Here is a 26,053-nt window from a genome sequence, read left to right on the forward strand (position 1 = left end):
AATTTCCCCCGCTTCATTCTTCCCCTCCCGCTACCTTCTTCTTCTTCTGATTTCACTTATTATTATACCAAACACCCTTGCACAGGAAACTCTGATTATGTCCATAGGGTATCTCCCAGAGCTGAAATTACTAGGGCAGAGCATGAATGTTTTAAGGCTCCTCATGTTTTCCAGGTGGCTTATGCAGACAACCCTCACCAGTGGGACAATGTCCTCAACCACTACTGTGGGTTGTTGATTTTATTTTTAAACCTTATCTGTTTGAGAGTAAAAAACAAAACAAAACAAAAAATGCTTTTACATTTGCATTGATCTAGTTTCTGATAACATTGTGCATTCCCCCTCATTTCATTTTTTCAATATTGACTTCATCTCTCAGATAATATATTTTGCTGAACATTTTCCTGATCAAAATAGAAACTAGAGACAAATCATGGAACCTCTGGTTTTTCTAGGTCGCAAAATCCAATTTGCAAACGGATGGATTAAATTCTTCTCTGGAACAGCTCCAAAGGAAAGTAGAAATGTGTCAAAACTCAAAGGGAGATAAAAAAGTAAGTATTCGGTATTTGCTAAGCTATGAATAGTAAAGATGCATTACACAAGAATTATAAACTGGAAGTAAACTTACATCTCTCATCAAGATTTCTCCAGCTCCAGAGGGGCCTCTGAGCCTTCCCACTTAACCCCTGCTTTATTCAGTGGAATTAAGGAAGAAAAGAAAACACAGACACCTCCTCCAGCCCCCAGCCCCTCCCAGGCAGGCTTGTAGAGTCCAGTGAGTATGGGGCTTCTGTCTGACCTCATTCCCCTTCTGATGTCACCAGGCATCCCTCCCTGTGATTGGAACTCAGCCCTAGATGAAAAATAGAAGTAGGACTCTACCCTCTGAACAACCACTTTTTTGTTTGATTTTTCATTTGCTTGGTTTTTTGATCATTGCACATACACTGGTGTCTTCTGTTTTTTACGTATAAGCTGTGAAGAGTCCAAATGAGAGCAATATAGATCAGCATAGCAGGTCTCTGCATGCTTATGTTGTTTACTTGCTTGTTCTCCCCCATGAGCACACATCTCTGTGTCCTGTTCAACATTCGTCCTGGCCTCCCTGAGCAGTGTTTTCTCAGCAGCTCAATCAGGCACTTGAGAACCAGATGTCTCAGCTGGAGGTTTCTTGAGTGGGATGCTCCTTCCTCAACAAGCTCTGTCTTTTCTCTTCCATTTCAGTGACTGAGTTGAGGTGTTTTTTTTTGTCAACACTGAGAGGACATTTAGTTTCTATCTTTATTGCTTTTTCTTGCATAGTAACACATGCTTCTTGAAGAAAGTTCAAACATCCACAAAGCACAGAGTGAATACATGTCCCTCATCTTATTCTCATTTTTTGCAAGGCCCCCAGTGACCTCTGTATTTTCATGCAGTAATTTCAGCACATCCCTGGGGAATACAGGGAAAGTAGGTTAATCTGAAGTGACCCCTTCAACAGACCCTCTAGGGACAGCTCTGCCTCTTCCAGAGCAGAAACATTTGCTCTTCCACATTTCCTCACCTCCCCAACCCCCTCACTGTCCCCTCCTGGTGGTGTAAGGTGTTGGACAGGGTGCCTGGGGCTTGCAGAGCCTCCTGGCCAGGGCAGGGGAATGTGAACTTGGCTGGGCAGGCAATTGTGTGTTGATGGAGGAGACTGGTTGGCTATTTCTGCAAAGCAGTGATCAGGAGACGGGAACAATGGGATTCGTGGTGAAGGCAGTGGGGACCAGGGATGGATGTGGCCGGGGTCACGTGCTCCGTGCCATGCGTGAAGAGGGCCTCCTGGCTGCTGTGTGCCGAAAGGCAGGGAAGGAGGGAGGAGGGAGGCAGGGTGTCGTGACTGAGGCAGAGAGAATAGTGGCCTGGACAGGTTGCCAGCAGAGACATCTGATTCCAGAGTTGAGTGTCAGGGGAATGGTTAGGACTCAGAGTGCACTGGAAGTGAAGGAAGCAGAAGAGGCCAAGGCACCTCCTGGCCTGGGTTGTCTACATAGGTCAGTGAACGATTCAGGGGAACAAGTGTGAGGACTGCCAAGTGATGTGTGGGATACACGGTGAAACTGAACATCCTTACAGGTGCTTCCCTGCACACTTCAGGGCATGGGTGGGGGCTTGCTGCTAGAAGGGGATGTGTATCTGACCTTATTAGGTCACCTTCCAGAAAGGCTGTGGTCATTTCACTCCTATACAACCTGGCCATCTCGGGCCAAACATTTCCTTCTAAGAGTGTCAGAGCTAGAAGAGATCCCAGGGAACATTCTGGGTCCCCACCATATAGATGAGGAAACCAAATTGAGCAAATTTAAATCATTTGCCCAGAATGAACCCATAAAACCAGGACTAGAATTCCTGATGCCCCAACATTGAAGGATTTGCTGCCCCAGTGCAACTGCCCAGAAGAGCTGGCCAGCATCTCCCACTCTCTCGGAGCCCTCCCTGAAAGTGAGGGGCCTCCACAGCACCAAGAGGTCTGCAGTTCAGATGGAGGCAACTGGCCGTCCTTCAGCCTACTTCCTGTGGCTTTCTTCCCCTAGATGGTGACCTCGGAAGACCTCCTTGGCTTTGTCCAGACTTGGAAAGAAAAACTGGGCCAGAGGATTCAGTACCTCAATTGCAGGCTGGACACAGTGTCCATGACTCGAGTGGTCTTTACCGTAAGGAACGGACAGTAAAGGAAGGGACTGAGCAATGGGGGAGGGTGGGGGAGCCATCAGGTCTAGGCTCCTAGGAGACCCACAGGGCTCAGCAGAGCCTAAGGGAATAGGAGGCTCCCAGGCTCCTATTGGACACCAAGCCTACTAGGATGCCTTGGAAAGACTATAGGCTATGCAGTCAGATCTGGGTTCAAATCCCAGATAGGCCACTTCCCCGCCTTGGTCTCTTTAGAAGACCCCTCACTTCTTGACACTACCTCCTCATCTCCACCAGGACCTTCAGCTTACCCCACCAGCTGGCTCTCAGGCAACCTTACCTTTCAGCCTCTTCTCCTACCCCCACCCATGAGCAACCACTGGCTTCTCCCCACCCCACCCTCACCCCGTTTACTTGCCCACCTATGGTCCCTTTCCCTCTCACTGCCCCTCATGCTCTACTCCCTGAGCTGCAGCCAGACCGAACATTGGAGAAGGTCAGTCTGACTATGTCACTCTTCTGCCTTCAGGGTGAAATCCAGACCCTTGGACTGGGCCTTCACAGCAGCCTCCTCGGTCCGCCCTCCATGGCCTCTTCCTTTCTCGCCCTCACTCCCACCCCAAAGACATGGCTTACCCCGAGCCTTCTCTCACAGACCCCGGAGTGAGGTCTCCATTGTAAGGCCTGTCTCTCTGGATTGTGTGCCCCAAAAGGGCAGAGCTGTGTCACCCTCAGCCCATACTCAGCCTCTCACACCAGGCTTTGAATGCCTGAGGCACTCAACCAACTTCCACGGGGGGAGTGTCATAGACCCAGTGTGGGCATAAGTGGACCCCCCACGAGTTCTGTTCTGGCCACCTTACTGCCACCAGTGCTTCCTTCTATGGGGAGTCTCTTCACCACCAGTACTAAGCCTCCATCACACCGCTGGCACTGCGCCCTTCCAGACGGAACCCAGGAGTCCAGCTGGGGTCCTGCCCTCTTACAGCCCCCTGCTGAGACGAGACTCGATAAGACAGGAAACAGCCTAACTAAGCACTCACTGGGGGCCACCGCTCCTACCCTTTCTCTAAGATCCAACTTGTGGGGGGTGTTGGCCACTCACTTGTGGACACTTTCATTCACTCCTCCCTTTTGAGAACAGTGCCTGGGCATATCTACAGGCTGGCCTTGTAAGTCCATGACTCTGGAACTTCTTCACAGCACTGGTCCCAGTCTTGACCAAACATTTATTTGTAGAAGCGCATATTAAATGTTTGTCTCTCTGACCAGACTGTACACCCCGTAAAGACAGCGGTCACATGTTACCTCTCTACACTGTGTCCCAGCGCCTTGCTGAATGCAGGTACTCAGGAAACATTTTGAAAGCCAACACGCACACTAAAATGCATGCATGCATGCATGAATGACACTCTGAAGGAGATATGACCATTACCATTTTTTAGAAGGAAAATCGAGGCTCAGGGAATCAGGCAGCTGGCCTCCAGCAGCAGGCCCTGGGAACATGAACCCAGGCTGCCTGCATCCCTGGCACTGAGGCTGGGCCCACCAACTCAGGTCCTTCTCTTGGGCCTGTAGGACAATGTCATGACCGACCTAGAGGTGGAGAGTGACATCATGATGTCTTCAGAAGCCCTTGAAGAGGAGGCCAAGATAGACTTGGTCACCCCCGAGTCCTTCGCCCAGCCAAGCCGCATGGGGAAGCCCATGATTGAAGACCCAGCTGTAGAAGTGGTCAAGAAGATCCTGAAGTGAGTGGCCATGGGGTGTACAACAGGGCCCTGCCACCATAGTTTATGGCCCTGAGCCTTCAGGGACCATCTATGGGGTCCCACACATGAGGTTCTCACCCCTGACAGCCTATGACTTTGTATAGGGGCTTTTCTTCTTGAGCCTCAGTTTCCTCCTCTGAAATGGGGCTCATAATAGGACTGATACATATGGTATTGTGGGCTAACTGGGATGAGTACCTGGCCTGAGCTGTCCTCGTGGTCACAGGGGAAAAGCTCATCTCCTTTCCTTTGGTTTCAGACTTCCCGACGAAAAATGCTCAACCCAGCAGTGTGACAAAGACCGCTCCCAGACAGGTAGGGACACACAGGCCTGTGGGTCTCAGGACACTGGCAGTGGGGGGGCCGGTGTTACCACTTGGCCCATCCTCACCTCGGATTCTCTGTTCTTGTCCTGGGCACTCATCACCCAAAGGCCTGAAGCGACACCAGAACCGGGGGGAACACTTCGTGAGGAAAGCCTTGTCCAGTGCCAGTGCAGCTTCGACAGGAAGGTAGGGAGGCCGGGCTGCCCAGGATCTCCCCTTCCCAGATGCCTTCCCTCACCCCCCAGACATAGGCCAGGGACCACGCTGTTGCTTCACCAGACTGTCCTCAGAATGTACCACCTGTGCTCACAGCTCTGAGACCCCAAGGGACCCACTGAGAGGTTGGTTCTAAAGCTGGCTCTAGTCAGGTCTGTGCACTTTCCTGCTGAGTGATGTGGCTCACACGGGCCTCCCACCTTGAGAACCCATCTGGATGTTCTTTGGCTTTCCATGGTGACAACTGCTGGATCCCAGCCCTCCTCACATACCCATCATCCTGGTAAAAAAAGAGGGACATTGGAGATGGCTTCCCTTGCAGGAGGAATCCTAGACCTCTGCATCCTGGCCATGCACTCTGCCCACCGTGCTCCCATGGGGGTCATTAGACTCATGGCTCAGTGAGTGTGGGCCCCACTGTCCCCCGACACTGATTTTATAGGAGGCGGGTAACAGAGCCAGTGGCTGAACTGACTTCTGGATTCTCTGTGAGCCATCATTTATATGGTTTAATTCCTGGTTCTGAGGAAGTGGTAATGAGGAAATTCCTGCTTTGCATACCTCTGAGAGGTCCTTTTGAACATGAACGCCATCTGCAACATGGAAATAAACCTAAGACCAACCAAATGAGAAAAGCAAAGCCTATTTATTCGGAGCGTGGTACAGCAAGGGGGTCAGCCATCATCACTTAGGTTTTAGCAGAGACTCAAAGTCAGGCAAGGGAGTGAAGAGGCTGTATGGTGGAGAAGGGGAGGGCTTTAGGTGTGCCTTTACGGAGGCTGTTGACATGGGGAAGCTGGAGGCAGACCAGCTAGCAGCAGGCATTCCATGTCATCACTTAGGGCTGCGTATTTGGCTTTCTCTGGTTGGTCCTAAGTTGGAAGCAGGGATAAAATTTAGGGAAGCTGTCAGTTAGTAATCAAGTCCTAGCCTTTTGGAGCTGGAGTTACTGTTACAGGAGTTATTGTTTAGCATTTTGGATTGCCGCAAGAGGTAACAATATGGCTTCCTGCAAGTCTGACCTGTATCAGGCTGGCTTCCTGAGTTGTTTACGGTAGTAGACGAGGGGTTGGTTTCCTGGGCAGGTTGCTGCAGGGTCTGGGTCAGAGTTCTGTATTTATGTAGAGTCCAGCTATTGTCCATTTGTATAGTCAGTCTCTCAGTGGTTACAAAATGTAGTCCTTGTTGCTTAGGGTTGTCTGATGTTGCATGGGACATACTTACACTAAACATTATTCACTGCTTTGATGAAATTCAAGTTTAACTGGGCATAGTGTCCTTTTATTTGAAAAGCATCTCAACCTGTTTTTCTTTGGGTCCTCACCACAAGGAAGCAATGATGCACAGTTTCTGGCCCTTCCCTCCCTCTCAGGGTCCTGGGGTGGGTTTTAGCGATAAGGACTTCACCCCCATAATAAGGTTGTCTCCATAGCAGATGGGGAGTAGGGAAGTGTCTTGAAGGATTCCGCCCCAGACACGGGAGTCACGGTGTCCCACAGGCGGGCCTGGAGGCTCCAGCCACAGAAGAGCTGTGCTCCTACTCCAGCCTCCAGAGCGCTGACTTACCTGTGTCTCACAGCATCACACGATACTCCAAGCCCAACCGAATGGACAGAAAGTACCAGGTGCTCGGGGAGAAGCCACCGCCTCCAGCTGAGTAAGTGGTACCTTATCCTTTAACTCTATTTTAACCCATTGTCTCAGTCAGCGGGTGGCTAAACCAGACACAGCTGGGGGGAAAATAAGGAGAGGTGGGTGAAGGGAATAGGTAAGGGTCAAGGTCAATGTGTCTCATCCCAGTTCACCTAAATTCATTGCAAGTCATTTTCACCAAAATTTCTCATTTTCCAAGCTAAGCTTTTTGGGGTAGTCAGGCAGCATACCCCTTTTAGGTTTGGGTTTTTTTTGTGGGTGTTGGTTTTTCTTTTTTCAATTTTTAAATGCTTCACCTCCCCCATTCCGCTTTCCCTTTATTTTAATTTCATTGATTAAAACAAACTCTGTTCCACTTAATATGGCTACATTTCAAGCAAACAAGCAAGATTTCAACTTCAGAAAATTGGGGGCCCTCAGAGAAAGTAAAAGTCTACAATGGATGCACACACACACACCCTTAATCAGGGAACTCACCATCACAGCACCCCTACTTATCAGTCTTTTTTGCCCCACTGGTCTTATCTCTGGGGTTTTGTGAACTTTGCAAAAAAATGTTGGCTTTCGCTTCAGGTGGCCTAGAAGTTGGGTCTAAGTCAGCAGCTAGATGCTCCCTTGTCCCCCCCACAAAAAGACATTCCTTATCATTAAAACCTTGACTGTCTCTTTCATTTTGTATAGTTCTGTCATTTTATCACATGTGTATATTCACATAACCATCACCCTAATCAAGAAACAGAACTGTGCCATCACCACCTACCGTTCAGTCACTCATGCTATCCTTTCATAGCCATACCTACCTGCCTCCCTCACCACCCCTAACCCTGAGCAGCCACTAATCCATTTTCTATGCCTATCATTTTGTCACTTCAAGAATTTCATATAAATGGTCTTATACAGTGTATGACCTTTTCAGAATGACTTTTTGCACTCAACATAATGCCCTTGAGATCCACCCCAGTTGTTGCACGTATCAATAGTTCATCCCTTTGTATTGCTAAATAGTTAGCCACCGTATGGATGCCCTATGGTATTTTTGTGGTGAAAAAAAAATCACAGGCTAAACAGAAAAAATAATGAATAGATCAAGCATTTATGAAATCTCTCAAAGGGGAGAGACTTTCCTGGCCTAGCTCAGTGGTGAATTGGTCAGAAAATGGAATCAGGCTGATGATGTTTTGCCCCCCACAATGGGACTCTGGCTAAGTGACTTCTCCTCAAGCCTTCATCTTTTCTGTGCACTGTGGGTAGAAGAGGATCCTCCTCTTGGAGCTGTGGGGAGGAGCCAGCAAGTCACCCACAGGCCTCCCTTGAGTATACAGGATCATCACCCCAAGAAACACTAGATGAAATCACAAGGAAAAAGATGGAAAATTTTGGCAAATAAATTTTTAAAACCCTCTGAGGTAAACTGCAATTAAAAGTTAGTAACAACCAGCAAAGACACAATAGTGGTAAATAAGGCCAACAAAGCAAAAATTGGCTCCTCTCCCTGCCCACCTTCCCCCAGCAAATTGTTAAGGAACTTTCCAGCACTTAGTAGGGTAAGGGGAGAATTGGAAGAGACCACACGCAAGGAGGAAATAAAATTAGGAACAAACATTTGGAGAAAACACGAATTCTCACTGGAATGCAAACAAATGAAAGGGGAAGAAATCCATTGCATATTTTGCCTGAGATTAACCAATATGTAAATAGATTTTAGAGGAAGTTCCCAGTTTACCATGGGAGGGTGCAGATGGTCCCTCCCAGCACTGCCAGTGTGAGGTGTTAAGGGGAAAATTATTCTGATCCTTGTTAAAACAGTGAGGAAGACTTCATGCAGGACCATTGCAATAGGTGTCAAGACTGTTCCAGTAGGGGAGAGATGGGGCTCAATTCAGAATACATTCAGGACAAGAGAAGATCTATAGCTAATGTGCAGAGTGAGGGAGTCAGTGGATGGAAAATTCAAGGGTAGTGAGATTCTTGCTAAACCTACTTAGCAGGATTTTTGCTGCAGGCAGGCCATGGTGATCGGATAGTGAAGGTGATCCGACATGACGGTGGAAGGTTGTGTCTAAACTGAATTAACAGTATCTTGCTCACATAGGACCCAGCAGGCCAAAGACCGTGCCCAAGGATAAGGCCCAGTCAAGAAGTAGGCTCAGAAGAGCCTCTCTAAAGTTTGGTCAAACAGAGAGTCATGGTCAGTCCCTCCTCTTATTCAAGGAAAGAAGAAACATTCTTCTTTCCTTTGACCAGTATAAGTTCATTTCTCGTTCAGTCAGCTTTTGTTCCTTGAAGACCCGCTGAACCATCTGTTGAGACTCAGTAGTAAGGTAGCTGGTCAAGCTCTCTAGATGTTGGGACTGAAGCATCCTAAGTGGCCCACACAGGAGCAGCTCCAGGCATTACGGTGGCCCCTCGTCTAGCATCAGCTTGCTGGACTTCATTAGATTTTGGAGGGAAAGTCAGCTATAAGCAACAGAAAGTCCCAATAAGGATCCAGGCAGCCAGGCTTAGTTCTCAGTGGCTTCAAGTCAGCAGGGTGGGAGAGAATTTGGAAACATTAACTGGAGGAGTTGTAGCCAGATATTGAAGGAAACTAGAAGAACTGAGAGTTTGGTAAGGACTGACAAACTGTGCAAGATGGCAAGATCCCAGTCCAGTTTACAGGTAGGTAATGAAATCTCAAAGACAGTGAATAGGACTAGAATCTTCTAACCCGCAAGAGTGCGCTGTAGTTTTCCATTGAGGCATAAAACTTCTATCACCCCTCTTTCTGATGCTTGCCTACAAAACAAGCCTGATCTCTTTAGATTTGACCTGATTCTTTATGTAGGTGCAGTAAGAATGGTAATTGATCGCATAGATCTCTTTAAGTTTGTGTTGCTGGAACTCCTCATAAAGAATTTCAGATTAGACTTTCAAAAGCCCCTTGAGACTAGGAAGCCAGGCCAGAGTTCACCTGCAATCCCTCTAGATTTAGGTGAAACCCTCTCTTCTTGAGGCCCCCACAGTAGCCTAGGCTCCTGGGCTTGCCAGAAAGGGGTCTTCCTTCCTCACCTGTAAGGCTGGGAACCCTGTAAGCCAGGTACAGGCTGCTTTTCCCAAGAGGGCTTTGTAAAAAGCATTGACTCCCTGCAGTTGACCTTAGTTCCTTAAAATTGTCTGGTCGTATCTGATTCTATATGTCCTTCTCCATATGATATTCCAGTCAGAGCCTTGCTTATATAGCAGTACTTCCAGTTATGTCCCATTATAAGGAAGATGGATTCTTACTGAACTGTGAATAGTTGTATTGCCATGAAAACAGGTATACTCGATAAGAGTTTTCGAATTCTGAGGTGTATATGAGTGGCTAAAATGCTCAACCTATTTCCAACTAGCCCTTTTTCCTTTTCAGTCTCAGGCATTTGTTTTTAGGGTTCCCCGTTCCCCTGAGAGCCCCAAGAGGGATGGGAGGCCTAGAGTTCAAGGGATTGTGGGAGCTGAGGGTGGGAATGGGAAGAGAAATGTCTTGCAGGGTGGACGGAGGTGAGGCTTTGCAGGGAGGTGTGTCTAAGGGTACCAGGAAATTGACGAGGAGATGGAGGTGGTGAGAGGAGGAAGTCAAGGAGCAGAGGTGAGGGGAAGGCAGAGGGCTTAGATGGGCCAGTCTGGGGAGACGTGAAGTTTCCCAGAGAAGCCAGTGAGGTTCCACATTATGCTTAGTCAAATCATGCCAGTGGTATGAATCACACAGCGGACTGTTTAGGAAGGGATAGTGAAAACACACAAAGGAGTCTGTCTAATGCTGGCCAAAAAGAGTTTTTGTCATGGCCAACAGCAAAAGATCTTTCCAGAAAGCAGTTTGGGAAGGCAGTAAAGGGCATAAAATTATGCCTGTTGTGCACCGCCTTGGGTGTTTCTCGCGAGGAAACCATCCTATCAAGAAGAGAGAACTCGCACAAAGCTACACCATGCAATACTTTTTATCCTGGTTCAAAATGGGAAAACCTAACATTCCAAAAATAAGAGATTGCAAACCATGGTGCTTCCACACCCAGTGGTGTTACACAGCCATTTAAAAAGATATCTTAATGTGGGGGAACACTTAACAAGTGAACAGAATGTAAAATATACATGAACCTAATTCCAAACTGATTTTAAAAGCAGCAGAAGGAAATATCATAAAATGTTGGCCTTCATTTTTTTCCTTTGCTTTTCACTCTATTTCTAATTTTCTTTAATTATGATGAGTGAATTTTCAAATGAAACATCAAGTGACCGATATGCATATATTTTAGAAATTGGCCAACATGTGTGTACAGCAGTCGCTGAATCACTTAACAGAAATTGTGAAAAATTAAGTGTCCCACAACTATGTGCAGTTCTAAGACACCTGTCCCTTATTTCACTCCTACTATAGAGAAGGTTGACCTAGCTGGACAGGAATATCCAGTGCATCTGTGCAGATTTGTTTAATAGAGCCCTGATGTGCACACAGTCAGCCTACTGGCCAGAGGTGCCAGAAGGAGGATGTTTGGTCCTACAGGAAGTCTTCTTGCTCATTTGATTAACATTTATAAGAAATTGTTCTTTCTTCATTCAACCGATCCCGAGGCACTGACATGGGCAGATACTGCAGTGGGACTGGTGGTTCCATGGTAAGCAAAAATAGATACAACAGTCTGTGTCCAGGTGAACTTTACCATTTTTTCTGGGAGAGATAGAGGTTAATCAGCCAGTCACACAAGTCAATCCCAAATCCCCCCTGTGGGGAGTGTTGTAGGGCTGAGAACCACTCTGAGAGCATGGGAATAGGATGGTCGAGAATTGCCACCAAGCTGGGATCTGAGGAAGAGCAGTAGCAAATGTGACCAACAGGAAAGTTAGCAGTGTTCTCGGGGGGAGGAATCAGTGTGTGCAAAGGTCCTGGGGCAGGAGCAAGTAGCTACAAGGAGTGATGAGGCCAAGAGAGAATAGACTCTTGGAAGGGGCCAAACACCCAGATTGTCACATAGGAGAGGCATTAAACTAGACAAATAGAAATATCGGATGAGAATACACCTGGGCATCACATGAACTGTCCAATTCTGGCTGGGCCACTGTGCACTCAGAATGTTCTGTCCATTTGGTCTTGTCCACACCATTTCGTGTGATTAGATAAGGCCCCTCAGAGATCTGTCTTTTGTGTATTGCAGGGATTTTAAAGGGATCATCCTGACCCTCCTCTGGGAGAGCAATGAGCATCTGTTGAACGTTGTAGAGGTAAGGGCCGCTAGCCACAGTCCTCCGCCTGTCCCTTGACTGGCTGCTGGCCCCACATCGGCCCCTGCCTCTGCCTCTTCTGTTCTGCTGATAATGGCCTTATGGGTAAAATTGAGGAAAGGGGATTCCAGCTCCCACGGCCACGGCTACCCAGCTTCTGTCACCTCATGGGGTGTTTTCCTAAAAATTAAACCTCATTCATTCATACATCCATTTATCCACACATTTCTTGGACACTGTGGGTCAGATACTGGGTGGGCCAAGAGCAACAAGCCCAGTCTCTGTCCCTGGGAGGCCAGCGTCCTGCAGACGGGTGACAGACATGGTGGCCTCACAGGGAGCTGGGTGAGGCTGCTGGAGCAGGCACCTGGGGGGCCTCCAGTGGGAGCTACCCAGTGCCCAGTTCCAGCACACCCCACACAGGGCTGTCTGTGCATGTTCCTGTCAGCCTCCCACTGGACTGCAAATCCTTCAGAACAGGAGCTCTAAATCTTCCATATTTGTGGCCCTTGGCCTAGTATCCAGCTTGGCACTTCATAGAAAGCATCATAGAAAGTTCTCAACCCAGTCATTGAAATAAGATTCCATTTGGGTCTTGAAGGACCAATAGAGTTTTGCCATTCAGTCATGTATGCCTTGTGTTGGGGATAATGACAGTGGTGAAAAGGGCAGTTGGGTAGGAAGAGTGTGGCTGGCAGAGGTGCCATCAGGAGAAAGGGCTAGGCAACGTGCAGAACAGGGTGGAGGTTGTAGGAGCATGGTGATGCTCCAGAGCCCCATGGTGATGGTCAGCCTCTCCTGCAGGAGTTCTACCGCAGAGAGAAGCGCTCCATCATCAGGCCTGACTGCACGTACGAAAACTTTGACCAGTGCGCCGAGAACATCTGCAAGAAGATCCTGGACTACCACATGCAGACAGACGAGTACCATAACTCCTGCCTCATAGGTAGGTGCGGGCGGCAGGCGGGCGGGCAGGTCAGGGGCGTGGCACGTGCCACCGACTGAGCAGAGCCTGGAGCTCAAAGCCCAGAGGACGCCTTCCTGACCTGGAGGTCACCAGGGGAGGCACAGGAGCCTCCCTGTGAAAAGCCAACATCTTAGCATGAGGTAAAAGCGTTGATCGGATTTAATTGGGAGAAACAACAATGCTGAAGAAGATCACTTTTCTTGAGAAATCTGGTGATGTGCATTGCTAAGAATGTTTTGTTCATTGCCCAGATGATTTTGAGAGCTTTATTGAGACACTCACATGCCATACTATTCGCCCACGTAAAGTGTACAATTCCGTGGATTTTAGCATACTCAAAGACCTGGGCAATAATCACCACTGTCAGGTGTGGAACCCCTGTCCCTCTGTCACTGCCGCAGCCCTCAGCACCACTCAGCTACTTTCTCCCTCTCTAGATTTTCCTATTCCGGGCTTGCCTATGAATGGAACCATGTACCGTGCCGTCTTTTGTGACTGGCTTCTTTCATTTTGCATAATGTTTTCACGGTTCATCCACGCTGTATCAGGTGGCACCTATTTTATTCCTCTTTATGGCCGATTCTCATTCCACTGTGTGCACGTACCACAGTTTGTCTATCCATTCATTTGGTGGTTTCCACCTTTGGCTGCTGTGAATAATGCTGCTACACACATTCACACACGAGTTTTGTTGTGGGTGTACATTTTCATTTCTCTTGGATGTATATAACTAGGAGTGGAATCGCTGGGTCATGTGGTAACTCTGTATTTGACCGTTTGAAGAAAACTTTCCATGGGTATTTGTTAAGTGCCTACTGTATGCCTGGCCTGTGCTGGGCTCTGATGACCCCGACAGAACAGCCTCCTGGAAAGTAGGGACACGAAAACAGGCAGGTAGGATACGTCATGCCATTCACATTTATTGTAATGACCTTAAAGAAGCTGTGAAAACACACCCAGCTCCCACCTTTGCCCATCTCATCACATTCCTCCGCCTCTTTGTTTATAGCCATGCATGTTGTATGCAGTTGTAAGTCCTAATTATTCCTGCTTCTAAGGCAGGACACCTGAGGGCCCATCACCGTCCTGCCTGTTGGTTGAGGGGCAGCATGGGTAGAAGAGAGAGAGGATCAGGGGACACCCAGACCTAGGGTCAAGACCCAGCACTGCCATCTCCCCGCCTTATGACCTTGACCAAGTCACCTCATTTCTGTGAGCCTCAGTTTCCTTGTGTGTACACTGGAGATTAAGACAACACTCACCATATAAGGCTTTTCTGAGGATTAAGCCAGTCACAGAGACCTGCCACATCCAGGGAAAATCACCCACAGTGGGTCTCACTGCAACTGTGGGTCTTACAGTAGAGCGACTGGACATCAAACTGTTTCTCTAGCTCAGAATTTCCCCACACGAACTCTGGGATCCCATCCTCTATGACCTTCCTCAAAAGAAATGTTCTGTGGTCAAATGGGTTTGGGAAATGCTGCAGATTATGTTCTTCTCTGTAAGAGTCACAGTTCCCATGACATGGAGACTTCCATTTCCTACAGCGTGGGAGTCCAGTATCCTGACCAACCTTCCCACTGAAAACATTTAAAAGTATCAGATATAATATTTTTGTGATAAAGTCTTTTAAATGTATTGATGAGCTAGCTGTAAAGTAAGAAACACACAAAGCCCCCAAATTGGGTGAAAATGGGAACTCCAAGAGAGAAACTGAATAGTAACACATTGCCCGAAGGCCTTTGCTGACTCCCAGGTAAGCCTTTGTTTTCATGGCCTCCAGGGCCTTGGGAACAGGAGACAAAGCCCCAGACCACCCAAGGTAGAAAGTCTGGAAGGACACAGCCACAGAAAACTGGGACCCCACAGGGCTCCAGCTGCAGAGTAGGACGAATGAGACAGAAACCAGGTCCCCCTTCCTGCTCCTGCACCACTACCACCACCAGCAACTAGAAGGAAATGGCCTTATTAAAAACCCTGCTAGGGCGCCTGGGTGGCTCAGTTGGTTAAGCGACTGCCTTCGGCTCAGGTCATGATCCTGGAGTCCGGGATCGAGTCCCGCATCGGGCTCCCTGCTCGGCAGGGAGTCTGCTTCTCCCTCTGACCCTCCTCCTTCTCATGCTCTCTGTCTCTCATTCTCTCTCTCTCAAATAAATAAATAAAATCTTTAAAAAAAAAAAAAAAACCCTGCTAATAGGTAAAGCGGAAGGAAAACTCCAATAAGAATCCATAACTATTGGGACATCTGGGTGGCTCAGTTAGTTAAACAGCTGCCTCTGGCTCAGGTCGTGATCCCAGGGTCCTGGGATTGAGTCCCGGGTCAGACTCCCTGCTTAGCAGGGAGTCTGCTTCTCCCTCTCCCTCTGTTCCTCCCCCTGCTTGTGCACTCTCTCTCTCTGACAAATAAATGCATAAAATTTATCTTAAAAAAATAAAAGAGTCCATAACTATAAAACAGGCTTTGTGCTTGAATTTGACTTTGTTTTTGTGGATCATCCAAAAGACTTCCAGCTGATAATTTAGCCTCAAATGATCTTGAGTTAATGGTGCCCAGATGCTTATCGATAGAGACACTACAAATCCTCTCTACAAAAAACCCACCTTCAGTTCAGACCTCTAAGGATTCTCACAAATCAAATGCCCAGAATAAAAGCTCACAGTAAAAAACGGACAAACAACACACACACACACACACACACACACACACACACACACAAACACAAGGGAAATGGGCCCCTTAAGCGGGAGGCGGCAGAATGAGATCAGTAAAGACTTTGGATATTGAACATATCAGACACAGAATATAAAATCATGTATTTATTAGAATTAATTAGAAAAGGATACTGGAAACATGAGTAAGGAGTGAGAGGTTATTAAAATGACCAAGTAGATAGGAAAGAGAACCACATAGAACTTCTAAATTGGAAAAATAAATAGTTGAAGATTTAAAATTATGAATGGCTTTACTATCAAGAAAATATCCAAAATACAAAGCAGAAAAACAAAGCGATGACAATCTGGGAGAGAGGTAAAGGGATATGGATGAGAAGGTAAGTCTAACATAGAGCTACTTAGGGGTCCGGAGGGACAGAAGGGGATTAGAGTCAAGGCAGTCTTTGAAGGGATAACGGATGAGACAGACTCAGACTCACTGCACTTTTCATGAGCTGGGAAGTCCTGCAGAGTGTTGAAGAGAAGTATTTTGAATTTGCTTAATCCAGCATTTTCTATACTGCTCTGACTGCCTGTCCCCTTCTGATGAGATAGCTATTGCCACGTTGTAGACCAGGTCTTTCTCTTTGGGACACTACTTTGGGACTTTTTGGGAGCAATCACTTCAGCACCTTGGCTTTGTTCTGTCCCCTCCCCTGGTTCCCCCACCTCCAATTCCTATAGAATTACGGGCCCAGATGAGGAGATTTGAGGAGCTGCTGCCCCAGGTGTGCTGGCTGGTGATGGAGAACTTCAAAGACAACCACTGGAAAAGATTCTGCGCCTCTGCCGAAGAGATCCGGGGACAGTTCTGGAATTATCAGGAGAAGCTGGGGAAAAGGAAGGTGGGGGCCCCAAGACCAGCCCTTCCTCTCCAGGACCAAGGGCCCTGGGAGCTCAGAAATGGAGGCAGGGCATAGGCAGAACTGGCCAGGCTGGGACTGTTGGATAGGGTCCGAGGGGCATGTGGCATTGGAGAAATACCTTCTTCATAGAAGGTGTTCAATAAACTTCTTTTTGGATTTACTTGGTGGGTTTGCTGTTTCTGTGGGAGTGTGGTCATTGACATCAACAATGATGGTCTACCTGGTCCTTGGAGGCATGGGACATGGATGCCATCGATTTTATTGGACTAAGGCCCTGGTTGTGCTGAGGCAGCTGCTTGGCTCTCCCATTCCCTAGCTCTCAGCATCAGCTCCAGCCATGCCCCTATCTTGTCTTCTCTGCCTCTCCTCTGCCCATCCATGGCCCTTCACACACCTGGGTCAGAGCACACATCATTCTGGCCATGGCCTTTATTAGCAGAGGACGTGGGCCAATTGCATTTTGGTCCTGACCTAGAGACCAGGTCAAAACCCCCACTGATTTCTGGATTGTTTGATTGAAGGATGAAAATGCCCAGAAGCTCCATCCAAATCTCGGACATCCCTCACATTTCCAAGAAATGGAGTCTCTGTGTCAAGTGGAAGAGAAAAGGCAGGACGATTTAGATACTATGATTGTGGCAACCAAAGAGAAGCTCGAGGTCAGTGGTGCCATGGACTCCCAGGTCTGGGTGCTGAGGGCTGCAGTGCCCCCAGAGAGACCTCTCCTTTCCCCCCAACCCCCGGCTGACAGTCCAGCAACAGTGCTGAGCATGGCCCCTACCTGGCACCCTGGCCAAAGGGGGGCATGAAAGTCGGCAGGTGTTATAGGGCTGGTTCATCATTATTGGCTGGTTTAATGTGCATCTTTTGATTTCTAAATGAATTAACTCTAAAATTACTAATGAGAACTTCTTTTTTCGAGATCCATGTCTGTTTATTTCTCTTTAGTGAATTGTTTGTGGGCATCCCTTTGCCACTTCTGAATCATTTCCTATCTTCAAGCCCAGTCAGCTCTTGGGAGAGGCCTCTTGGCTGAGGACCAGATGCCACTTACTTTGGACATACATAGCCGACACATGACTTTGGTCTCATCTCACCTGCTAGCTCCCCAAGTCCTCCCTCAGCCTGCCTTTGGAGGCAGACTCCTCTCCCTGCAACACCAGGCTGCCCATGTTTCCCCCAGGAATTCACCAGGAAGTACGGCCGGTTTTTCATAGCCAGCTTGGCCACCTTCACTGAGAAGTTCCTGCTGCAGTTGGATGAAGTGGTCACCATCGACGATGTCCAGGTTGCAAGTAAGTCGTACCACCGGCCTTCTGCCTGGGCCCCAGGGGGTCGGTGAGGTGGAGGGTGATGGGCCAGGGGCATCTGCTTTTCCCCCAGTTCCACCAGAATGAAAACAGATTCTCCACTGATAGGACTGATGGATTTTTGTTTTCATTAAAAATAAGGTGTTTTTTTTTTTAATTAAAAAAGCAAATCCCCAAATGGGTCAAAAATTATATGTAAAAAAATAAAACCCTAATAGTAAATATTTTAATAATCTTGGTAAAGGCAGCTTTCCTAAGTATGAGATGAGAGCCAGAAGCCATTAAGGAAATGGCTGACACTCCTCTGTGGCCAAAATAAAAACAAAGAAAAATGTCAAAAAATTGAAAGACAAACCACAAACTGGACAGATATTCCTAACAAGCTACTATATAAAGATGTGAATCATATATTAAATGTTATCAATTTGTCACTAACTTAGTGAGTAATTAAAATATTTTTATTTTAAAAAGCTTTTATTACAAGGACACTACATTTTTTATAGTAAGATTAAAAACTCAATATCCGTTACAAAGGAAGTAAAGAACACAGTCTTTCCACCCAGAATAGAGTGCCCTTACTATTTGCTGTTCATCCTTCCAGTCCTTTCCTTTTGGGCACAGGCCTGAGTATGTGTGTGTGTATGTGTGGGGGGGTGTTACAGGGTGTGTACTCTTTTATAACTTAATTCACCCTCAGGTGAATGTTGGCCAAGATGGTCAGTCATCTTCTTCAGCATTTTCTCTTGCTGTATGTCATACTTTATTAATTAGTCTCCTGCTGTTGAACGTTGGGTCATTTCTAGTTTTTCACTCCTGTGCTTGTGCTGAAGGGAGCATCTGCGTCCTTATATCTCTATTCTGGGGCGATAAGTTCCTAGAAGTGGACTTTTTGGGTCAACATGTATATGAATGTTGAGGCACTGGTTATTTTCCCATACTGGAGGGGTCTCTCGCCAGTGCAAGCCTTGTTTGGGAAGCGGGGCTAGAGATTAGGGAGAATGGGCAGAGCAGCCAGCAGGGAAGGTACTCTTGGTACCTTGGAAGGAAACGTGGAGCTGGGGAGACCCGCTGTATCAGCCCCAGGGAGGCCTTTCCTGCCGGAGCTAAGTGGCCTGGCCCTGCCCTCCCTGGCAGATCAGGGCTGCCCTTCCCTTCTGGCTTTCACTCCACAGGAAAGCACATCAAAGGACAGGTCAGCGAGCCAGACATCAGAGGGACTTTGAATGTGTTTGCCCTAGGGGTAGTTCTTCGTTTAGAACCCATTTGAGCTAGTATAAACCAAAGGTTATCTGGAGGCTCATGGAAGCTGTGTGAAGGTCAGAGCATCATGCCCTGGGCTTTGGAGCTGGGAAGAACACCTAAACCATACCTCCCATCACTCAGCCAGGCCCCCTGCCCACCGCCACTAGCCGCCCCCCCCTCCACCCCAGGCCTACAGATCTGGTGCTTTCAGCTTCTCTGTGGGACTGGGTTCCGTGTCCCTCTGGAGACTCCCAAGTAGGGAGGAGGGGAGCAAGCCCTCATCCCTCCAAACGTAAGGTCAGGGGGAAATCCCCTCAATCTTAGACTGTGCGTGAGGCCGTGGTCATAACCTGTCTTTTGCCTGTCAGGAATGGAGTCCCCCAAACAGAAAACATCAATCCTCATACGGAGGAAACTCGCTAGGCTTTCCCTGAAGGAAGAAAGTGAGAAGCCCCTGATTGAACGGGGGAGCAGGTAAGAGCCGAGAACATTGAGGAGTGTCATCCATAGCCATGTTTGCTGGAGCACTGGGCAGTGGAATGGTTAGGGGCACCTGGAAGCTTTGGAAAGGCATTATGCTTTTTTTTTTTTTAAGATTTTATTTATTTATTTATTTGACAGAAAGACAGTGAGAGAGGGAACAAAAGCAGGGGGAGTGGGAGAGGGAGAAGCAGGCCTCCCATGGGGCAGGGAGCCCGATGCGGGGCTTGATCGCAGGACCCTGGGATCATGACCTGAGCCGAAGGCAGACACTTAATGACTGAGCCACCCAGGTGTCCCGGAAAGGCATTATGTTCTAAGCCTCAGTTTCCTCACCTGTGAAATGGGCATGGCAGCCCACCTTCCATGGTATTATAAAGAGAAAGTTTAACGAGATCCTCCTTAGAGTGCCCCTGGCACATAATAAGAGCTCAGCAGCTGTTAGTTCCCTTGCTAAGGACCCACAAAGGGGGGCCTGCATAGAAAGGGAGGCCCATCCCAGTATGGGGCACATTCTCAAGTTGCCAGTGGCACCGTGAACCACTGCATGTGAGCTGTCAAAGTGCTTGTTCCGTGGACTCCAAGAATGTGGCTCTGGAAGAAGTAAGGCAGTGATTTGCCCAGCCCAGTAGGTAAAATGGGCTGGGAATGGGCGCCTGCCTCCTGGCCAGCCCCTGCTGAGGAAACAGGCCTGGCAAAGGGAGACAACCAGAGTGTGGCATTCCTCCCCCCCATGCAGAACCCAAGACCGTCTATGCGCACGGATTTAAACAGCATGAAAGTACAAAAAAGAACTTAAAGAAGCTGAATGTTAAGTGCTCAGTAGGGTTTTCCTTTTAATGAAGATATTTCAGACATGATCTTTTTAAAAAAAAAAAAAAAAGATCTGTTAAACTCTTCCACCAGGATTGGAAGGTGCGCTGTGAACTATGATGATGACAAGCCTGTCCGCCTTTGACATGCATGTTTATTTGTAGGAAGTGGCCAGGAATCAAACCCACCGAAGTCACCATCCAAAATAAGATTCTCCTCCGGAAAACATCATCCATCACCACCACCAAAACGACCCTGGGCCACCTGGCAGCCGTGGAAGCCCGAGATGCCGTCTACCTGGTGAGTGGAGAGACCAGGTGGGGCTGGGCAGACCCCAGTGAGCGCAGGGCAGCTGTTTGGCTGCCTTGGGAAGAAGGGAGCTTCCCCTCACAGGGAACCGCGGGGTTTGGCCCATGGAGCAGATGACCCACGGCAGGGTGCCCCTGAGGATGGTGTCAACACTCAAGACAGTTAATATTCTCAGGCCCAAGGATGAGATCTGCGGGTCATGTCCAGTCCCAGTGAGAGCGTGGGTCTGATGGCATGAGCCCCAGTGCTGAGGGACACCCCACCCAGACTGGGGGATGAAGGAGGACCTTCCAGAGGAATGGTTGAGTTAGAGTGAGGTGCCAGACTAGTCAGAGGCACAGAGGCCCCGGTAGCAGTAGGTGGCAGTGGGTGGACATGGACAAGACAGGCTGATCCCCATACTGGGAGAGCCCAGGCCCTTCCCTCGCCACCATGCCAAGCTCCAGGGAGAGGGGACCACTCTGCTGAGTTCAGTAAGTGCTCAAGGCCTGGAGGGATCAGCCTTCCAAGGAAGCCGAGAGCCCTGAGCTCCAAGGAGGCCACCACACTGGATGGCAGTTAGGAACGAGTGCAGAGTCCAGAGTCAGGGAGACGGGTCCTAGTCCCTGCTCAGCTTCTTTCTAGCTGGGTGACCCTAGGCAAGGTTTTGAGCCTCAGTTTCCCTATCTATAAAATGAGGGAAACAACTGGACCTGCCTGTTGGGTGTTTGGGCAGATTACATGCGGGATGATTTGTGGAGCTCTTGCCAGTGCCTGGAGTAAGTTAAAAGCTACCTGCCAGTGGGTTACAGCATTCCGTTAGGGCCCAGAGTCCAGAAGTCCCTCCTCATCTGGCCTCCCCCTGCTGCTCTGCTCCCAGAAATATCTAGCACTATTTGAAGAGGAGTTGAAGAAGATCCAGGATGACAACGTGGTGCAGGCAAAGGAGGCTCAGAGCTGGAAGGACAGCTGGAAGCGCTCCGTGCATACCATCCAGGGCCTCTACTTTTAACACCCTCACCCCACCCCACATAAAGGCTCATTTTTAATGGACACCCTTCTCTCTCCATCTGTCCATCTGTCCACCCATCCATCCCCACTCTATACCCAGCACTGTAGCCTCATCAGTGACCAGGACATGGTGTGGTCTCTGCCCATGTGGAGATCACTTCCAATGAGGAGCACGGAGGTGAAAAGGGGAGTTCCATGTGGTTAGCAGCGATGGTGGGTCACAGGAGTGGGCCACTTAAAATAAAGACCAGTACTTCAGAGGACATGATTCCAATAGGCACGCTTGGCCCTTCCTCTTGGAAAACGAAATGATTAAAATGTATGGGCATGAATACATTTTACATTTAACAGTGTAAAATAATTGCAACCATGCAACCAACAGAGAATTAGTCCAGTCTTGATTGGGTATTTGTCTGGCAATTTACCTGACCAAATTAGAGCATTTTGAGGAATATCTTCCAGGCCTCCTTAATTTTCCTGCGGGCCTCTTTAATCTTGTGAGACTCAGATCCTTCTCTCTGGGAAGCCTCCATTGTGCCATCTTCCTTGTTGAGTTTATCTTCCTGGATTAGGTGGCCTAACCATGCCAAGTCTCATTGGCCAGTAGCTTTCTGTGGCACTTGGACAGCCTGTGTACCTTCCTTCCTTGACTTCATCAACTCCTGTTTCTTTTACCTGGTTTGCATTTTGATTTTGCATCAGTGTGGGTTTTCCCATGCTTTAACCTCTTTTAATGACTTGATGAGGTAGGATTTTGTCCCTGTTTTACAGGTGTGGAAGCTCAAGTCCAAAAGGCTTAGACAACCTGGACAAGGACTTGGGGACAAGTCATTTGTTTTGGAGGTGATCCCAAGAAGCACGAGTGAGGTCCTGGGGAAGGGGAGCCTGGAGGGATCCTTGGCCTTGCTCCCAGCTCCTTCCACCCCCCACACCAGGCACATCCTGTCCTCCTCGCCTGTCCTCCACCCTGCATCGCCTGTCCCCTGGTCTGCTGCTGACCTGTCTCCTGACCTGTTCTTCTGTAGCCACTGTCCACACTAGGGGCTGTGGGCTCATTACGGTTCCAGGTTCCCACAGAGGTGGACTGCAAAACCCCAGTCCTGTCCCCTCAAAGCTACCCTTGAGACCTTAGGTATTCCCCTATTGAGCAGGTCGTTAGGAAAATGGATGCCCCTGCCCCATGACAGAGCTGCCTCCAACCTCTTTCTAACTCTCCCTCTTGTAAGTTCCCCTGTGTCTGCTCTTTCTTGACCACACCTCCATGGTCCCCACCTGAGAAGTCAATGTGAGTGAGTGTGTCTGTGCACATGTGAGGATGTGGAGAAGAAAATGACCCTATATGGAAAGGGGATAGACAGGGGTCCCCCTAGGATCTTAGAGGCTCTTAACATCAAGGAAACCCCTTCGGGAGGTGTTGAGCCCTGGCCTAAAGCTCTTCCTTTTCCTTTAGACTCTGCCCACCTCCTGAGCCCCAGACCAGTCCCTGACTCACCCTAGGCCTCAGTTTCCTAATTGTGCAATGAGAGGCTGGATACAGAGGCACATACGTGGATGCTCAGTGAGGTCAGGCTCCATCAAAGCAGGTTGGGGTGTGAAGGTGGAGTAGCATGGGTACAGAAGGGAGCCCAGTACACGGCAGCCAGGCTTTGTGTCCATAGCCAGGCGCACACAAGGGCCCTGGGGAAGACCTGAGAAGAGTGCTTACGCGTGAGCCTTCAAATTGATGTGTACCCCTGGGCATTGCAACAGTGGATCCACACGTGACGTTGGTCTCCTTCAGCCAGCTCTGTGCACCCCACAGCTGCTGGGGCCTGGGTCACGTGTTCTCCACTGGACCCAGGGAGGGGTGTCAGCCTCACTTAACCAGGATGGAGGGTGGGGAAGGGGCAGTTCCCCAAAGAAATACTGATGTACTGTTCCCAACAGAAGAGGACATGGGGGTCAGCCAGGCAAAAGCACCCCAAGTCTCAGAATCACGCAAGCTGCCTCCGACCTGTCTCTGCCACTACAAGGGGCTGTCCCCAGAGAAGGGACCTGTCTTGTCCAAGATCACGCAGTGTTTCAGTGGCAAAGCTCATATTTTGGTTAGGTTTGGATTTGCCTATATATAGTAGAAACCCCAAAACAATGTGGCATAAACAAGAAAGAGATTTATGTCCTTCTCATATAAAAGAACTCTTTTTCTGTTGTGGGACAACTCCAGTGACCCCCCACCCCTGGCAAATGTACAATGGCACTGACTTATTTGTAACTTACTGACAATAACCAGAGAACATGGCTTATGTTCAGGGAGATGGGCTGTCCTCGCCAACCTGCCCTTTTCTGTATTCATAAAACTTGCCCACATTCCCTGTGGTGGAGGACATTTGCTAACAAAACAAAAACCAAAACAAGTCTCCCAAGCCCCCCAAAAACTCTAGAGGCAGGCAGTCCTTACTGATCCTGGACTGCTCGTCATGGAGGACCCCAGCTCATCTGTCCTTCTCCAGCATCTTAGCATGTGGTTTCCATCATCAAGTCTGTCCCTGGTCCAGGGTGGCTGCTGGAGCTCCAGCCTGGACCAGCCACCCCATCTGCACTTGAGACAGCAGGCAAGAGGAAGGAGGAGGGCAAAAGAAGCCCTCCCAGCTGTGTCTGTGCCATCTGGCCAGCCTCCTCCAAGTCCCACACCACACTCTGATCATATGTCATTGGCCTGGACTTCATCTGGTCACTCTTAGCTGCCACAGAGGTTACGCACTTTAGTCTTTTCATTTGTTGAATTGCTGCCTAAATTAAAACTGTCTGTTTTTAAGCAAAGGAGGAATGAAAACTGTGGAAACTACCAGTGCTCTTTGCTACCCAGAACTCCAAGATGAAGAGGAGGAGAGGGGGTTATTTTCAGGTGCGTAGGGCATCCGCAGCCTCTCCTTCCTTGATGTTCACTCGTTCACAGAGAGAACAGAGTCTTGGTTCTAAACCACAGTGTGTGAGAGGGACCTCTGCTTTGGGCTTCCAGCAGAATGATGGGAACCACTGTGTTGGCGTTCATCTGCTTGTCCCTTACAAGTAGATCTGAGAAAAACCTTTTCTATTTCATAAATGGGGTGGGTAGAGGTGGGGTGGTGAAGTCTTTTAAGCAAGAAACATGTACCTAAAAAGCTGAGTCAAAATATATCTCTGTAAATCAAAGAATAGAATCTGTTGACCCCACCATGTTTGACCCTCATGGTGAATATACTAGTAAAAATAATACACACAGAATAAAACTAATAGTGGTTTAAAACTCCTCATGGTGAAGATTATCACTGACTAAAAATTAATGGAAGAAAAAATATATTTGAAAAACATTTTGATATGCGTAATTTCACCCCAGAAAAATGACTTGGTAAAAATAATAATCCCTAAAATTTATAATAGCAGAATCTATAGTCAGTAAATTATGATCTGGGCCAAAAACCAATATACATAAAAAAAATAATGGATCCTGATATAAATAGTTGCAGTGAAGTAATGATAAAAGTAGATAAAGCTACAATTGACTTTCTGTACTATATGTTTTTTCTCAAATGTTGTCTCACTTTTTAATATTTAATAGACCTCATATTTTAGAGCAGTTTTAGGTTTATTGAAAAATTGAGCAAGTAGCACCAAATACTGTATATCTCACCCCCTTCTCCCACAGTTTACTCTATTTTTAACATCTTGTGATAGTGTGGTTCATTTGTTAAAGTTTATGGACCGATACTGGTACATTTTTTTTTTTTTAATTTGAGACAGAGAGAATGAGAGAGAGAGAGAGCACATGAGAGGGGGGAGGGTCAGAGGGAGAAGCAGGTTCCTTGCTGAGCAGGGAACCCGATGCGGGACTCGATCCAGGGACTCCAGGATCATGACCTGAGCCGAAGGCAGTCGCCTAACCAACTGAGCCACCCAGGCGCCCCGATACTGGTACATTATTAACAACTAAAGTCCATAGTTTACAGTAGGTCTCACTTTTTCTGTTACACAATTTATGAGTATTGACAAATGCAGAGTGCCATGTATCCACCATTATAGTATCATGCAGAATAGTTGTACAAGGCTCAGATCCCATGTTCCACCTCTTCTTTTCCTGTCTTCCTCCCCCAAACACTGACAACTACTGATCTTTTTGCCCTCTCTATAGTTTTGCCCTTTCCAAAATGTCAAAGAGTTGGAATCAAAAATATGTAGCCTTTTCAGACTGGCTTCTTTCATTTAGCAATATGTATTTAGAGTTCCTCCATATCTTTTTGCGGCTGGATAGCCCATTTCTTTATATTGCTGAATAATACCATCATCTGGATGTACCACAGTTTATCCATTTACCTATTGAAGGACCTCTCAGTTGCTTCCAGTTTGGGGCAGTTATTAGTAATTGTTAAATATTTGTGTGCAGGTTTTTGTGTAGACATGTTTTCAGCTCTTGTTGGGTAAGTATCTAGGAGCGTGATTGCTGGATCATGGTAGGACTATGTTTAGTTTTTTAAGAAACTGC

The 26,053-nt window shown here is 47.9% G+C and overlaps 1 protein-coding gene across 11 annotated transcripts in view; it reads left to right on the forward strand.

Annotated features, from left to right (window-relative positions):
* The window catches only part of CCDC180 (coiled-coil domain containing 180), a 65,479-nt gene extending 40,501 nt beyond the window's left edge, over positions 1-24,978 (forward strand). For 6 of the 11 annotated variants that reach the window (XM_081803230.1, XM_081803231.1, XM_081803232.1 and 3 more), the window contains 14 exons: positions 456-554; positions 2,565-2,684; positions 4,240-4,412; positions 4,693-4,748; positions 4,867-4,945; positions 6,408-6,632; positions 11,797-11,863; positions 12,668-12,809; positions 16,230-16,390; positions 16,933-17,070; positions 17,595-17,706; positions 19,332-19,437; positions 20,421-20,556; positions 22,327-24,978. In XM_081803230.1, coding sequence (XP_081659356.1) covers positions 456-554; positions 2,565-2,684; positions 4,240-4,412; positions 4,693-4,748; positions 4,867-4,945; positions 6,408-6,632; positions 11,797-11,863; positions 12,668-12,809; positions 16,230-16,390; positions 16,933-17,070; positions 17,595-17,706; positions 19,332-19,437; positions 20,421-20,556; positions 22,327-22,596 — 1,884 coding nt within the window. In that variant the 3' untranslated portion in view covers positions 22,597-24,978. Of the gene's footprint in view, positions 1-455; positions 555-2,564; positions 2,685-4,239; positions 4,413-4,692; positions 4,749-4,866; positions 4,946-6,407; positions 6,637-11,796; positions 11,864-12,667; positions 12,810-16,229; positions 16,391-16,932; positions 17,071-17,594; positions 17,707-19,331; positions 19,438-20,420; positions 20,557-21,424 lie in introns of those variants that run through there. The other 5 variants (XM_081803225.1, XM_081803229.1, XM_081803228.1 and 2 more) reach the window with 5 other exon arrangements.
* Positions 24,979-26,053: the final 1,075 nt, after the last annotated feature.

The sequence above is a fragment of the Leptonychotes weddellii genome, chromosome 14 (assembly GCF_054177405.1).
Source record: "Leptonychotes weddellii isolate Sample4059 chromosome 14, ASM5417740v2, whole genome shotgun sequence".
NCBI classification, from domain to species: Eukaryota; Metazoa; Chordata; class Mammalia; order Carnivora; family Phocidae; genus Leptonychotes; species Leptonychotes weddellii.